Here is a 16,949-nt window from a genome sequence, read left to right as displayed (position 1 = left end):
AATGCACCAGCACAAGTACAAAGAAGAAATGGGGTTTAGTCCAATTTAGTTCCAAGTTACTACAAGAAACCTTTATTTTGAGGTTATTTCGTCAGTGCCATGTGGACGAAAGCGGTGGTGTTTCCGAGCACCAGATTCTCTTCAAAAAACTTCTTATTTTGCTGCAGCAGATGTCTGACAGCCTGCTCCTCTCAGTCCTGGTTCTGATTCTCCCCCCTGCATCTCTTCCCTCCAGCGGGCCAAACAATACGGCCTGGGTATCTAGCAGTATTTTATTGGCTCCCATGAGCTTGATCGGCTGAGAAGCTCAGCTCAGCTCAGCTCAGCTCTTGGCCTGAGGAGGAAATGCTTCTGCCGTGCACAGAGCTCTCCTCCACCTGCCAGGGTTTGTGACTGCAGGTCGAAGGCTGCAGAAAAACCCAATCTGTGTCTATCCAAGGTGGACTGGTCTCTGCTGGAGGCCACTGGAGTCTGAGTTTCAGGAGTTTCTGGTGAACCCGCATGATTTCATCTGATTTCACCACAATCCAACCCGGTGGCACCGATGACAAGCATTAAGAATAACTTTATAGAAATAGACAATCTTCACGCAGATGGTCTTTTTAACTTATGAAGGTAATACAGAGGCACCAGTATTAATTTGAGACTGTTTCATAACCAGTTTTTAAATCCTTGACTAAATGTAAATAAATCATAGATGCGAGTCCTGTATCTAAACAATTTGACTTATAGTTTTAGCAACTCCTTTGAAATTGGACTGGGAAAGTCCAAACCTTTTGTTTATCCAAGATAATAAATCTGTTATGAGATAATCAGGTCTTTTTGCCTTAAAGCCACGAGTGGCTTTCCTACGATTTAACCATTTTATTTATCCTAAACAGAACATTTCGGCTGGTCATTTTGATATGGCTTCATTTTTAAACCGCTGAAAAAACTGATTTACCAGAACCAACTCTAATAACCTGCCCAGGGACTACAGACGAAAATTAGCTCTCCAACTAATTCTGGCACATTTACACTAAGTTGGAAACTGAAATGTTGATTAATGTGCACTGTCCCTGGTAAAAAAAATTAAAAAAGAACTGCAGCTATGCAAATAAATACATTATCAAATAAATAAAAATAAAAATAACTAAATTGTCTGTTTTTTAGCCCCTAAAGGACATCCAAATCTGATTTGGGTTAACTTTGACCAGAGGCAGTCAACCTTACACTGGAACAAACAGTATAGGCCTCAAACTGATTGGTATGATTAACTTTGGACATTTATGGTATATGATTTTAAGATCATTTTTCCCCACATCATCAAAGTGTATGCCTCTTGGTGAAATCCAACGATGCTGACACAAGTCCTCTCCCAATCTGTTTTAGTTAGATAATCTGATATAGATAACGCTGTAAATGACGCCAGGATTTTAAGAAAGAAGTAGGGATCAGGCAACAAAATATGCATTGCACAACGTTGCCTCTAGTTTTGTTTAATATTCTAGTTTTCTTTTTGCTTTTCATGTTTTTCTATAATATCGGAACATTTTGAATTGCAGGGCCACCACCCAGAGATATCAAATATAGTCATAACACTAATGTTTGTCACTAAGTGTAACATTGTGTGCATGAATGCAACTATGGCTCTTTGAGTGCTAATATCGAGTAATTACTTGCAACTGCTTGTTTAAACATCGGGCTATGTGTTACTAAAACGACCAGCGTCAATGTTTTCAGGCAGCGGTCTTTTCTACAGAGAAACCTGAACGCAGCATCCAGAGCAATGACTTCAGGAGTGAGAAGGACGATGGAAATAAAGATGGACATCGAACGAAAATAGCTCAGTAAGACTGCAAATCTATAGTCTCTTGGAAAAGCGTTCGCTAAGATCAAATGTGTTAACCATGTAACGACTGGAAGCTGTGTATTGGTTCAAATATACTGTCGTCTCAAACAACGACTGCTAGTTCGGTAACGTAGCTAAGTTAGCCTCCGTAGCTTAGAAACGTATGCTAGCGTTATTAGCTGTGTGTAACACAACATATAGGACGCTGTCCACTGAGGCCAGCGTAGCGGTGAATAATAGCTTGAATTTGCGTGCTTAGACTGTGTTAAAAGAAAGCATCTAGCATGTAGCGAGTCCAACGCTTGCAGTCGTTAGTTCACTCCTCTTTACTATGTGCCAGATCAGCTGTTGTTGTTATTGCTCCGTTACTGAAATCAAACAGCATCCATTACGTTATAGCGCTGGACAGAGGGGCAGTCATGTTGTCACAGATCGTAAGCAAACAACCGTGAAATAATAGATCGGCGCCCTAGATACAGTGAATACATTGTTCTAACCTAGCTAACATTGGGTTGTAAATGTAGAACATATTGTATCGTGCTGCCATGGTTGCCATGGTTTACTAGCCTCAGATTGTTGCTGTTTTGCATTTAAGCAAGTTAAAAACTTGACCTTAATGATTTCATTAAATCTTATCTAGTAAGACTGAAGTTGTTTTTTTTTGGCCATAGTTTATGTAAGGAGCCTTAAATTAAATACATCTGCAATTCAATTTCGGTCTGAACTCTAAATTCCAGGTATCTTCATTGTTATAAGTAAGTCATGATTTTAGATATCCTATGTTTAATTTTCCTAATTGCTGTTTAGAGTTACCAAAACTATCTTTTTTGGATATCTCAAACAGATATCTTACTACCAAAGTCAAGACATTACAACATGCAAATTCTGATATTTAGAACTGGCTTCATGGCTACTGAAGATACAAAAATATAAATTCATGCAGTATCCCTGTCCTGCATCCAGTAATACACATGCTGTGTCACAAAGCAGTGACTAAATACATGAAGACACCCGTTTTGGGCAAAGCATTGTGTCATTTCAATACAAGGCTGCACCATGTACGACTGAGGGGCTGTTTGGGTTTGTTGGCTCTGTACATCACTCCTATTTGAGTTTGATTCCACCAGAAGTGCCCCCTTTTTCCTCCTTTACATTTTTCTCAGTGTAAATTTAATTGCGTTTCTCTGATTTCATTACAGGCTATATGTCAGACCTCGGACTGGCACTTCAGGAAGAACCCAAGGGGAGAAAAGTGAGAGCCTAGAGTTCACAACCATGGAAGCTCGCGTTGGTAATATTGTTTTCAGCTCCAAGTTTGACTCAGGTAACCTGGCACGTGTGGAAAAGGTGGAAAAGGGCAACTCTAGCCCTCCTACCGATGTAGCTCCCAGTGGAAGTGCCCTCTCAGGGTCAAACCTCACCCCTGACTATGAGTTCAATGTGTGGACGCAGCCAGACTGCGGTGGCACGGAACATGAGAATGGAAACAGGTATAAAAGAAGAAAACAACAACAACTTCTGCTTATTTTGCAATTATATTATGTTATTCACATGAGAGGACCGCAAAAAGGGTTTGTGTTTACCCTTATTATTGGTTACATTACTTTTAGAATCCCAGATCATGTTTTTGTGTTTCAGATCATGGTTTCACTTCAGCGTACGGGGTGCGGCACCTGGAAAGATACTGAAGATCACTGTGATGAACATGAACAACCAGAGGAAACTCTACAGCCAGGGTATGGCTCCTCTCGTACGCACTTTACCTGGCAAGAACCGGTGGGAAAGGATCCGGGACAGACCCACAGCTGAGGTATGTACACATACTTGGAGGCATCAGGGAGAGGATCAGGAGCCACTGAGGCAGATTGCTTGTCTGCTTGTTGTCTGACAGCCATTATTCTCTTTCTCATAGTATGTCTCTTCTTCCTTTCTTCCGTCGCTTTGCAGATTGTGGATAACCAGTTCATCCTCTCATTCTCTCACCGGCTGTCGGAGGTGCGAGGCGCAACCACCTACTTCTCTTTTTGCTTCCCCTTCTCCTATAGTGAGTGCCAGGAGATGATGCAGCAGTTTGACAAGAGCTACCCTAATGCTGCTCAACTCAGTCCGAGCAGGTACAACACAACACACAGAAACGCCAAAAACAGACACACAATACATTTTTGAAACTGGTAGTATTTTTTTTAAATTACCGTAATTGAAGAATTTCTGACTATTTTCTCCCAACAATCTCCATCCTCTCACTCAGTGCCCCGGACAGTGTGTATTATCATAGGGAGTTGTTGTGCCACTCTCTAGATGGTAATAGGGTGGACCTGCTCACTGTGACCAACTGCAATGGGATGCAAGAGGAGAGAGAACCCCGTCTGCCTAAGCTGTTTCCCGACACCAACACGCCAAGACCACACTGCTTCTCCAGCAAAAGGGTTTCCCTCAATAATAAATTAACACACAATCAGTATTCTCTTTCGTAATGTGGCTACTTTAATGGCTTACAATGTCAACACTTAAGGCTGATGTGGAATCACTGAATAATAATGTCTAAACAGTGGAGCTGACCCTGGGTCCTTGTGTGTCTGCATATGTTTGCAGGTGTTTTTTCTCAGCAGTCGAGTGCATCCCGGGGAGACTCCCTCATCCTTTGTGTTCAACGGTTTCCTCAACTTCATCCTAAGAAGAGATGACCCTCGTGCTCATGCGCTTCGGAGCATGTTTGTTTTCAAGCTCATTCCCATGCTCAACCCAGACGGCGTTGTTCGTGGGCACTACAGGTAAGAATTGCACATATTGTCGCATGCAACATCCTTGCTACAACAATGAGAACATTGTTTGACTCAGCCATAGGTAAAGATTAAACTGATTTCAATTGCATGGTTTACATTGATTAATGCACTTCTTGTTGCTTGTAAATGTTTATGAAAGAGTTTTCTATTTCTATTTTTAATGTGTTTTTGAAAGGTTTATCAATAAGGCTTTGGGAATGTGATGTCATGTATTGTCATGCTGCTCTTATCCACCATTGTTGTCACATAGCTAGTTTGCTTTCTCTCATAATATGGCTCAGCCTGTAGCAGGGCTACAGTTAAAGCTAGGGTGATCAATGTATTTAAGAAAGCAATACCTTCCCTGTCTCAAGTCTATATTATGCACAAGCTTTCATGATAAATCCTAATTATAAACATGGTTACCTTCATACAGGGCCAAGAAATCAGCTTTTCCAAGGAGAAATCTAGCTTGATAAATCAGGTTTCTCCAAACTCCTAGTTAGTTAATGTAAATTAATGTTTTTCCCGTACACATGCCATTTAAGAAACTAGGTAACCCTGTCACCTATGCCTTGCAGCACAATGTCACATTGGTTTCCAAGCCTTACTACAGTGGAGAAATGTATGGTACGGCATCTGCTGTGTTCTGTCAACAATCTTAAAAAGCTTTTTCTGAAGTAAAAGTATAATAATAGTAATACTTTTTGCAGGACTGATTCCAGGGGTGTGAACCTAAACAGACAATACTTAAACCCCAGCCCTGAGCTGCACCCTTCCATCTTTGCAGCCAAAACAATTTTGCTCTACCACCACACTCACAACCGCCTGCACAATACACAGTCCAGCACTCACTGTAACAGCCCCACACACATGCAGACCCGGCCCATTAGCATCAAATCTGCTCCCTTCACCACCCTTGAAGTCAGCTTGAACCAACGAAATGCAGAGAATGACACAAATCCTGTGCTGCCAGAAGTTCGGATGGTGATGGAGGAAAACGCCTGGGTCACCACAGAGATGGGGAAGGTGGACCGGAACTGCTCATCAAGCTCCTCAGAGACTGTAGCTCCTGTTACTGTAGAGGTAACATTACCAGAGGTGGAAGAACAAGAATCAATTCCACCACAGGAAGGGGGTGTGGCATATTATGTGGACTTACATGGCCACGCCTCTAAACGGGGGTGCTTCATGTATGGAAATAACCTTCCTGACGAGAGCCAGCAGGTGAATATTATTAAATTGACTTACCCTCCCTTTGTGGTGTTTTGGGAAAATGATCAAATATTGATTTTTTTTTAATTATTTTTTTCTTTCATTCCAGTGGTTTTGATTTGTGTCACTGAAATATTTGTTTATCCCCATGCAGCAGTCACAGAAGGTGCAGTACTTCTTTTTGTAACATACATCTAATCTTCAGTGCACTCTGCGTCTTCTCTCTGCAGGTAGAGAACATGCTGTATCCGAGGCTGATCGCTGTGAACTCTGCCCACTTTGATTTCCTGGGCTGTAACTTCTCAGAGAAAAACATGTATGCACGTGACAAGAGAGATGGCCAGTCTAAAGAAGGCAGTGGGCGGGTGGCCATTCACAAGGCCATAGGGCTGCTTCACAGGTCAGATTTGAATGGATTCACAAAACGTCAACAGTTGTCCCCTCAAATAGTACATGCCAACTTTTGAATACTAATATACAATTTAACTTGAATTCAGTTTAGCTGCTGTCATCACCTTGAATGACCTTATTTCAACTCATACATTCTCAAATTTGTTTTCAAGTTGTAAATGTACATTTCTTTTTCTGTTGTTTCTGTTATTGGGTCCCAACCAGCTACACTTTGGAGTGCAACTACAACACAGGAAAAACCATGAACACCATCCCACCTGCTTGCCATGACAACGGACGGGCAACCCCACCTCCACCCCCATCATTCCCTCCAAAATACACTCCAGAAATATTTGAACAGGTAGGTAGGTTTCTGAACAAGTATTCCTTTCCATTCAGAGAGGAAATTGAGTCTTTGTTTAAAGCGAAACTTCACACATGGCATCATTTTTGAATAATGCAAATAATATGGGCAAGGTGCTGAGAGCAAGCCGTCAGGAAGAGTGCCCGGCTTTAAAGCCAATCTAACATAGGGGCCAAACCGTGGAATTATAACTTCCAAGTATGACAAAAAATGTCTTATTCAGCGTTCCGTTGTACTCCTCCCTCTTGTATAACTTCTGCTCGCAAAAATTCAAGATAACGAATATGCTGAACTGGAGCCCACCAATTACATTACATTACATTACAGTCATTTAGCAGACGCTTTTATCCAAAGCGACTTGCAGGAAGTGTATTCAACATAGGTATTCAAGAGAACTACTAGTCACCAGAGGTCATAAGTGCATCTCCTTTCTTAAACAAGCATCTCAAAGCATAAGCCAGAGCAAAAGTATAGTGCAGAAGCAAATTACTACGAAAACAATAATTGCAACAGACTAATCCGAATATAGTAAGTGCTACAAACTACTACGAATAGGATAAGTGCAGTAAACAAATACAAATTCAATAAGTGCAGCGAACTGATACGAATACAGTAAGTGCAGCAACTAATACGAGTGCAATAAGTGCTACCAACCAATGGATGATGTCTCTATGCATTGCCTAAAAAATATTTTTTCCCATAATCCAGTACTTCTCAAAGTCAGTTCTCACCTGAAGGTAATCAAAAGAAAATATGACAAAGCAGAACTGTACTGAATAGTTTGAAGCTGCATTCATAACAATGACAAGTCAAATTATGATTATTAATGAATCACAGAAACATTTCCTTCCCCTCGCTCGCTCTCTCAAACACACACACACACAGCAAGTGACGCAGCGCTCCTCGTCTCTGTAATTGTCTCAGCCTTCAGTCCAAAAGTAAAAATTAATTGAAAAAAGATAATGTAATCATTTCCAAAATTCACAATATATTTTTATCTCATTAAATATTCTGCTTTACTCAGTATTTGTTTATGTTAAGCCTTTCAAAAACAAAATTTTCACTGCAGTCAAAACAGTGTACTCTCCTGCAGGCAACTGTATTGATGGGAAGCAATCTGGCTTCAGTAGTAGAGCAACTCGCCCTTCAATCAGAGGATCGGTGGTTCGATCCCTGGTTCTGCCAGCTCATGTCGATGTGTCCCAGGGCAGGACACTTAACCCCAAATTGCTCCCGTAGGTTATGTGTATACATGGAGATCTACTCCTGTAAGTAAAGATTGAGGATTGAAAGTTCTCCTAAGGACTTGGTTACGGTCCACATGTACTGCTGCTTTTAAGGACCTCTGTGCATGAGCATGTATACATTAATATAAAAAAAACTGGAAAAGGGTTTGTACACTCTGTGATGTTGCCTTTTCAAAATAAAACAAGATAACAAAAGATACTGATGTGGAGTAATGGATGTTGTGCATCAGGTGGGCCGTGCCGTGGCTATCTCTGCCTTGGATATGGCAGAGTGTAACCCATGGCCACGACTGGTGCTGTCTGAGCACAGCTGCCTGATGAACCTTCGAGCTTGGATCCTCAAGCACGTCCGCAACACCAAAGGACTAAACACGCACATCCACGCTCATCCTCCAGCGAGAACACACCACAATGGCAGCAAGGCGTCACCGCCGAAGAGCTTCAACAAGTGAGTTTACACACATATCTTCATCAAGCCCCAAAAGACCACACACACTTTAGTTCCCATTGTTTCTTTGTCACATGTAACATCGTAACATGGCTTTCTGTGTTTGTTGTGATCTTCCGCCCAGCTGTTTGTCCGGCTCAGCTTCGGAGAACACACTCAGCCGCATTCGCTGCAACAGCCACAGTAGCAGCAGCCAGACACCCTCCCCGAAGATGCACAGCTCCCCCAGCTTTACTTTTGGCTGCCCCCCATCCCGAACACACACGCAGCACAACGGCACGCACACCAGCGGGCGTGGAGTCAACAAGACACTCGGGCCAGTCAGGGGTAAGTTGATCTCTCAACCGTTTGCTTGTGTTGCTGGCTGGCATTTTCTATCACCTCGCCCTGGATTTACCTCCACTCTTCTCCTTCTCTTTTTAAACATCACATATTCTATCATCTGGTTTCTCCTTTTCTTGCTACCGTGCCCTCTTTCTGCTGTTGAAGTTGTTAAGAAAGGCTAATGGGTGGTTGACGTGTCACCGTCTGTGGGGCAGTTAGCTTCAGGTTTATTGTGATGGTGATGTAAAATTGAACAAATGGATTATTGTGCTGGATTTCTGTGGTCTTTAACACCAGTGTGACCCCTGCATGACCTTACAGTTACCTCCCCTGCTGCTGCTGCTGTTGGTGCATGCCGTTTCTCACCTTTGAACATAAGTTATAACCCACATAAGCCCTGTTTTAGGGTAGAAAAGTTCTGGAAACATACTGACATCATTTTCAACTCAGACCCAAACTTATTTTTGTTTCAGTCATACGGATTCTGTCTTCCATCTCGGCATTTGCCTAACGATGAGCATCTGACCATCTTGTTTGTCTCAGGACGTGGCTCATGTGAAGGGCTTTTAATGTGTGCGTGTTCACCCAATCCCTGCATGTCTCTGAGAGGGTGCATGTGTGTGTGTCTCCCTCTCTGTAGACCCTAAGCCTCAGGAGAGGAGACGCCCACCCCACCACCGCTCCATTCTACGGTCTCCCAGCAACAGCCACACACCCTCCCGCCCCCACTCTCACCCCCTTCCTCCTCCTCCTCCTCCTCGTCTTCCTCTGTGTGTGCAGCGGGCTCCTGTCCCCTCCCGGCCTCCATCAGTATGACAGGTCTGTACTCCCTCCAGTCCCCCAGCCTCTCCGCCTTGCTCCCCTCCCTGCAGGCTCTGCCCCGTCCCGGGCTGCTCTCCAAACTGAGCCCCCTGCTCCTTCAGGGCCTAACGCCACCAACCAACACTCCAGCTGGGCCCACCCGGGACTCAATCTAACCTAACCTAACCTATGAGAGCTTGGCCATAGGTGTGTGTGGGGGGGACTGAATGAATGTAAGCTCTTAAAATGACTTGGAGTCCCAGGCAAGTGGTGTTTTTTACACCAGTTACATCAACACCCTGAGAGGTCTTTTCACAAACTTGCACCTGGCTGACACTCCATTAACTGTACTGTAGTGTGTGTGTGTGTGTGTGTGTGTGTGTGTGTGTGTGTGTGTGTGTGTGTGTGTGTGTGTGTGTGTGTGTGTGTGTGTGTGTGTGTGTGTGTGTGTGTGTGTGTGTGTGTGTGTGTGTGTGCGTGTGCGTGTGTGTGAAATATCACTGGTGCTAGCATTTCTAAACTTTCCTCAAATATTTTTGTTTTTCCTTCTGCAAATATCTGTGTAATGTCATGTATTTACAGTATTAGCACCTTGATGAGTAATACACTTGAGAGTGAGAGTGTTGTCTGTTGTAAAATGTTTGTTGTTGTATTACCACCCGTGAATCAAGCATTGCTTATTTCAAAGTCCTCTGGCATAGTTCTTGTGGTTGTCCTGCAGACACTTCAATGTGTGAATTTGTTTAGCAAAGAGAGTCAGTTTGCTTGGCTGCATAATCTCCATCGTTGCAGAACGATGAGTAGATATTTGCAATACACTAATGGATTAACTGACATTGGTTAGGTCTCTTTTTCATTCTGTATACAAGTAATAAGCTAGCAAGAATACCCCCTTACTGTGCTGACGTATTCAGGGCTTTCAATTGTTCTTTTTTACACAGTTACTGTTTTAATGGGAGCTGTTCATCATCAGCTACAGTATGAATTATATCATTTGCATTTACATTTTTGAATATTTATTGGTTTCATTTTATTTTTGAGAAATATGATTTGCAGAATTAGACTGAACATAGTGTGGCTGTGTATGTAAAATCTTTAAGTACCTTCTCTATTTTTTTTTTTTTTTTTTTTTTAAATCTATTTGTATTTTGATCCGTAATATATGTGAAACAGTGCAAGTTACAGGCTGATCACAATGTCCACTTACAGTCGGACGGTGCATTCTGTAGACTAAATTTATTTTATAGTGACTGAAAATCACATTTGAAAGGAGTGTGGTTTAGTTTTGTATGTCAATCTGTGATTTATCTCTTAGCTATGAAGCCTCTATCATCCCTGTGTCAGTCTGATGTTGGTGTTGACATTATGATGTTCACGGTGTAGACCACTGCCACAATCCTCATCACTGGGTTTCTTTAAGAGGGAAAAATAGGTCGCTTTATGGAGCTGATTGCCAACAAGCAATATCGTATAGAAACACTTTGTGTTCCAGCAGTTTGACTAAGTCAAAGTTGTGTTTGGAATATTTTGAAATAAGATTCCATTATTGATTTGGATGTTAATAAAGTGTACAGTTCTTTAATTTTATAACATGTTTCATCAAACTAGTGAAGAAAATTATGATTTTTATTTATTCAACACATTTGTGTGTTTCCTAGTGAAAAGTGAACATGGCAGATATTTAGTAGGCTGTCAATGGTCATAGTTAATATATTTTGTGGTATCGCAAAGGTGAGAAAATGTCTCGTTGTCTTGGTCTATATGTAAGCCTTATAGATCAATTGTGGAATTTTTGTGTTTTTGTCTGTGATTTGGTGTGCTGTAATCCAAGTACTTGATGATGGTCTGTGTTTTAGCACCAGCCATTTTAGATGCACTGAATATGCAGAGGTGAGACCTGGAGAGGTTTTAGGAACAGCAGATAAGCCAGATCATGAATCGATGGATTCAAATAGCTCTTGGAATATCTGACCTTGACTCACAGTAGCTGTTATCTGTTCCAGTGTTGTCTAGCGCTGTAGTTCTGCTGTGCCTTGATCTGGTGTCTGTTGTAAGCAGTAGGTTGAGGAGGCTCTGCATATTCCTTTTTTTTTTTTTTTTTTTTACCAGAACTCTAAGATTGTACTGTGCTTATCTGGTAGGACATCTTTCCTGCCTCCTTATCTCTTTTGTCTTCAATATGGAGAAACTTGCCATAACCAGCTGCAATTAGGAGTGAAAAAAATGATTTAATCTATTTATAATTTTGTGGCTTTTTGAGTTTGCAGGCCTAAAACAATCTGTGGTTAAACATGTTTGAACACTAAGTGAAATGGGTATATTTAGTAATGTTCTTGACCTTTTCACAACAGAAAAGGCTAGCCAATTAGAGCAGATATCAAACTAAAACTGATGCCAGTAATTCTCCTGTAGCCCCGTCCTCCTATCATAGATGGGAATGTTTCCAAAAATGGAATATATGCCTGAAAGAGAAATATCAGCTCTAAGAGAACAAATTATTATGTTATTAGGATTGAAACTTGAGGGTTTGTTTTGTGCTCTGGAGACATAAAAGAGCATGTAGATTTCTGTAATTTTATTCAGCTTTCTTACTGTGAACTTTAATGTCCTGTATCCTAGTTGTTTCAGTCCTAAAGTGTATATGTATCTTCATGAAGAATGACATAAAAAAAACACACCTCATGCATAGTCACATTTCTGCTTTATGCTCATTATGAGAATTTTGCTGTTTCCTTCAATGTGATTCTAACCTTCTACACCAGACTAGGTTTGGTAGTTAAGTGTTTGTCTGTGTAATAGAAATCCACCTTCTTGAATGTGCTGCTGTCTTTTACCACCTCTGTTTAACCAGTGGAATAAAAACTATCCCTTTTTGAAGCAACTTCTGTGTGTGTGTCCTCTACTGTCTGTTGACTCTGTTTGTGTGTGTGTTATCTTGGTTTTTCAGCTTCCATGTAGAATGTAATTGTTCACAATCGGGTCAGAACTGCTTAGAAGTCAAGCCTCTCTAATATTAGATTGGTTGAGAGTGTTTGTCAAAACAGTGATGAAGAGAGGGATCTGTTGAAGATACATGAAGTACATGCATGTGTTACATTTGTTGGTTTATAAGTCCATTTCCAAATTGTTTTTGTTTTTTTACCGTGAACATAGTGTCCACCGTTGAACATAGTGATACTCATCTGTTATCCATTGTTTCTCCTTTGCTCTCTCTGTTCCTTATATTTATGTCCCTCCGTCTGGTTATCAGGCGTCAGCTGCCCAGACTTTCAGGCTGGAGGACCCAGTTCAGCGGGTTGGTCCAGAATGCCTTTCCCCATGCGGCGTGTGGGGAGAGGGTGCCGGACTCTAACAGTCACTCATCCCCCCGCAGAGGCCCGCACAGAGGTTAGCTGACCTTGCTGGCTCACTCACATAGTGCAAATTCTCCTCATGTATTGTATTACTAGTTATTTTACTACAATATATCCTATGGACAACATAAACTTGGTTTATGAAGTCTCAATGTGATGTCTCTATCTGTCACAGGCTGCTAAAGACTTGGGGCCTGAACAAATCCTTTCCTCCATCAAATTTAGCAAGTGAGTACAATCTTGTCTGTGTATCTTTTGAGCTTTTAAATCTCACAGGGAACATTTTAAAGCCAAAGAAGTCAAACATGGGTTGGAATTCACAAATGGAAAGAAATCACACTAATGAAGGGAATTATGATTTAAAAAGGTTGCACATCTGCATTGTGACCTCAAAACATTGTATGTTAGTTACCCTGCTATGATTTATCTATGAGTGGTGAACCATATCAACTTTTCTGTTGCCCGCCCAGGTATGAGCTGCAGCCTCACATGAGCCGTATCCCCATCCGGAGGGCGGGGTCGACTGAAACCCCTCCTACGCATGGCAGTAAAACATCCCCTGTCAGCATTAACACAGTCTCATCGGGAGGAAAGGAGGAGTCAGCCACCATGAAAGTCTGGAAGCTGCTAAGACCTGGCCTCCATCGACACCTGGCACTGTCAGGCATGTATGCAATCACATACCCGTGTTGCTGTGCTGTTGACTATGTTTGCCCCAGAGAGTTACCTGACTAATGATTGCACCAGTCAAAATAGGACAAGTGACATACAGAGTTTTGCAAATTGTCATCTAATGAAAGATTGGTTTTATCGGTTCTGTTGCAATTTTATTTATTTATATGACTACAGTGTTGATGCCCCAATATACATAAACTGTTGACATAACTGTGACTAAAATGTTTTACTACAAAGTTGGCCAAAATTTGTCCAATACTTGGACCAAATACAGAAAAAAAAAACCCATTCCCATCGGCCTTAGCTGAACTTTGTGTTCAGGGCAAATCAGCAAATGTTAGCATGCCGAGATGTTAGGCCAAGATGGTGAACATGGTAACCTTCAAATATCAGCTTGTTTACAATGTCATTGTGAGCTGGGACATTAGCATTTAACTCAAAGCACTGCTGTGCCTAATGCAGCCTCACAGCGCTCCTAGCAGGGCTGTAGACTCTTGTTTAAAGGGTGGAGCCATTACAACAACTGTGATAACAAAATTTCATGCAATTTCAAAACTTCTCCTCTCCCTTTCCATATCTTTATCACCCAATATGGCTTTGATATAAGCTACTGTATATTCTCATACCACTGTCAAATCATTACAAAGGATATTGTCCTTTTTTCCATAACTTTCAATGTACCGTATTTTCCGCACTATAGGGCGCACTGGATTATAAGGCGCACTGTCAATGAATGGTCTATTTTCGATCTTTTTTCATATATAAGGCGCACCGGACTATAAGGCGCATTAAGCGAAACAAAACAGTCAGTCAGTCAAACTTCCTCCACTTCCGTACCATTGATTCATTAATGTTGAATTCTCTCGCAGCTGCTCTATTCCCATGTTCTACTGCGTGACTGACAGCCTTGAGTTTGAAGTCCGCGTCGTAAGCGTGTCTCTTGACAGGAGCCATGTTGGGGTCCTTATACACACACACACTGTAATATTATGGTGAAGCACAGTATGTATTACTCCGCGACGCTCCTGACTACGGTGGCCGTAATGCTGCTGCGGTGCGGCTTTGTAGTTTACCAAAGTCGTACTAAAACATGTTGACAGAGCGCCGTGTACCACACAAAATCGCTTCGAGGTCAGTAAGCACAACCAGAATTAATCCATATATAAGGCGCTCCGGATTATAAGGCGCACTGTCGTTTTTTGAGAAAATTAAAGGCTTTTAAGTGCGCCTTATAGTGCGGAAAATACGGTAAATTAAATTCAGGTTATTTTTTATAGCCCAAAATCACAAATTACAAATTTGCCTCAGAGAGCTTTACAATCTGTACAAGTGCTGCTTGACAATGTTTTACTGTTCCTCTTCCCAGTATATAAACTGCACATAAACACCGTTAACATCACATTTATTTCGTCATACAGGTGTATCTGGGAAAGAGGGTGCCATGCAGCTGGCCTCTAAAGCACTAATGAAGAAAAGCCCAGACAGGAGTCTTCACTATAGAGGAAATACCATCATGGAAACTGCACACGAGAAGGATGAAACGGTGCAACAGGTGAAAACAATTACACACTGCTTGTCAAATAGCATCAATGTACGTTCAGACAAGAAATAAATGCTGAACATAAATGAATCAAATTACTAAACCTTGACCAGGCTGTATGATATTGTCTTGCAAGGTAGAGGAGACTCCAGTCATGCCTCTGCCTGAGACTGTGAACATGTGTGAGACGGGGACCCTGTGTGGAGAAGCCTAGCAAATGTACAGAAGAGGAGGCACTTGTGTATATGTCTGTTTTTCCTTGTTAGTCTAAACTACAAGTTTGCGACCAAAACCATTAAAACTAGGACCGGGGGGGGGGCATGTTGGTGTCTTAATATGCAATACAACAAGTTTAACATTATTTATTCAGATTTCCAGCGCATGCTAATATATCAACATAGTCAGACCATGGAGCTGTCAAGTACAACAAGTGAGCAGCTTTACTGGAGCAGCTAAAGGTTTAGAGTGCCTTGCTCAACGAAACCACAACTATGGTTGAGGTAGGGGAGAAGTAAAAAAAAAAACCTTCCCCATCCAAGAATTTCAACTGATCAAGAATCCATACACTTGAAATGTTCTGTAACCTTTCAGCTACCATCATTGTACTTCACATATCGTTCTTTGTAATTTTGGTCCTTGCCTTCTGATGTCCCCTCCCCCCCAAAAATGTGTTATTTGCACTCTAACCAACACTGTAATGCACTGGTAAGTATTTTTACAGTCAGCCACTCGAACCATTACAGCAAAGGGTTGATTTTTTTATTCAGACTGATAAGCACAGCAGCACCTTTTATAACCACCTTATTTCAGGTGTGACTTTGGAAACAAATTTGAGTGAAGTGTGTATTTAATGTCATTATTTCAGAAGTGTGTGCTGTTTTGCATATTATGCCCATAAACGGTTTTCACTCCCGATGGACATTTTCATGGTTTGTTTTACACTGATTTTAGTAGAAGTTTTGACACTGATCACCAGCGAAGAAACTGAGATGTGAAACTGTAAAATAGTAGTGAGCTAAGTGCAGATATGAAACCATAAGTAACTACACATGTCCTATTGAATGGAGAGCAGGTGAGTGTGAGCCATGTGTGACAAGCAATTTTGTGATAAATGCAGGGCCATGAAAGGCCCAGCTACTAGTTTGAAAGAACATTAAGGACAAGGTTAGATTACTGAAAAAGAACCAACCAGTTCTGTAATAAAATGAATCCAAAGCTGTGAATATTGCTTGGTAAAGTAAACCTTCATGTGCAAATGTCTGTGAAAAAGGCCCTAGTGAGATCGGACAACAAATCTCTTGAAGTCAGTCTACCAGAGAGAACTTTTGGGACAATCCTTAAGATTTCAGTTCTGGTAGATTTAGAGTTTCTATTTTAATGGAAACAAAATAATTTAGCTTTGTTTTTTTTTTAAGTCTGAAGTCCTGGGCTGTGTCCGAAATTCCATACTATTTTTCAGAATTGTGTGCATAGTTCCATTTTTTGTGCTAATACAATATAGAAAAATTGTTAAATAGCATATTTTCCGGGAATGTCACCACAGACACCCAGTTCATAATACTGCAAATATGAGTATTACAATACTGTCATCAGTGGGCCATGGGCTCAATGTCCATTGTGTTACCTCTTTCAGCAATAGTGACTTAAAAGCCATTTATTTAAAATGGAATTTTTCAAGATGCCACTTTAAAATACATATACAGAAGTGGCTTCAAAATAATAAATAATGATAAAATTTTGCTCCACAGAACACCAATACAGAAACTTGTACTTAATGTTTTTCTATATATATATATATATCTATATATAGATATATATATATTCATGTGTCATTTGTGTTAGGTAAATGATAAAAGCTGTATTTTTTATTGTAAGCATCATATCTTTAACTGATTTTTACCAAATTACTTATACTGTGACTGATACGATACTGTGTTGAAACTTGAATCAACCTAGATCTATAAATAAATTAACTTGAAAACCTCCCCTCTTTTTCTTT

General features: G+C 41.1%; 1 protein-coding gene across 1 annotated transcript; it reads left to right on the top strand.

The window, feature by feature from the left end:
- Positions 1 to 1,774: 1,774 nt before the first annotated feature.
- Positions 1,775 to 16,705, top strand: agbl5 (AGBL carboxypeptidase 5). The gene is given in 18 exon segments (XM_054618136.1): positions 1,775 to 1,829; positions 3,031 to 3,321; positions 3,470 to 3,641; positions 3,779 to 3,945; positions 4,080 to 4,257; positions 4,424 to 4,602; positions 5,307 to 5,820; positions 6,039 to 6,208; positions 6,424 to 6,559; positions 8,040 to 8,257; positions 8,382 to 8,584; positions 9,222 to 9,299; positions 9,302 to 9,400; positions 12,633 to 12,769; positions 12,911 to 12,963; positions 13,206 to 13,399; positions 14,829 to 14,962; positions 15,087 to 16,705. Coding segments are annotated over 17 exon segments (2,925 nt in total). The 5' UTR covers positions 1,775 to 1,829; positions 3,031 to 3,106; the 3' UTR covers positions 15,165 to 16,705.
- The last annotated feature ends 244 nt before the right edge of the window (positions 16,706 to 16,949 follow it).

Source organism: Anoplopoma fimbria, chromosome 18 (genome assembly GCF_027596085.1).
Source record: "Anoplopoma fimbria isolate UVic2021 breed Golden Eagle Sablefish chromosome 18, Afim_UVic_2022, whole genome shotgun sequence".
In the NCBI taxonomy this organism is placed as follows: domain Eukaryota; kingdom Metazoa; phylum Chordata; class Actinopteri; order Perciformes; family Anoplopomatidae; genus Anoplopoma; species Anoplopoma fimbria.
This window is presented reverse-complemented; position numbering and strand designations above follow the sequence as displayed.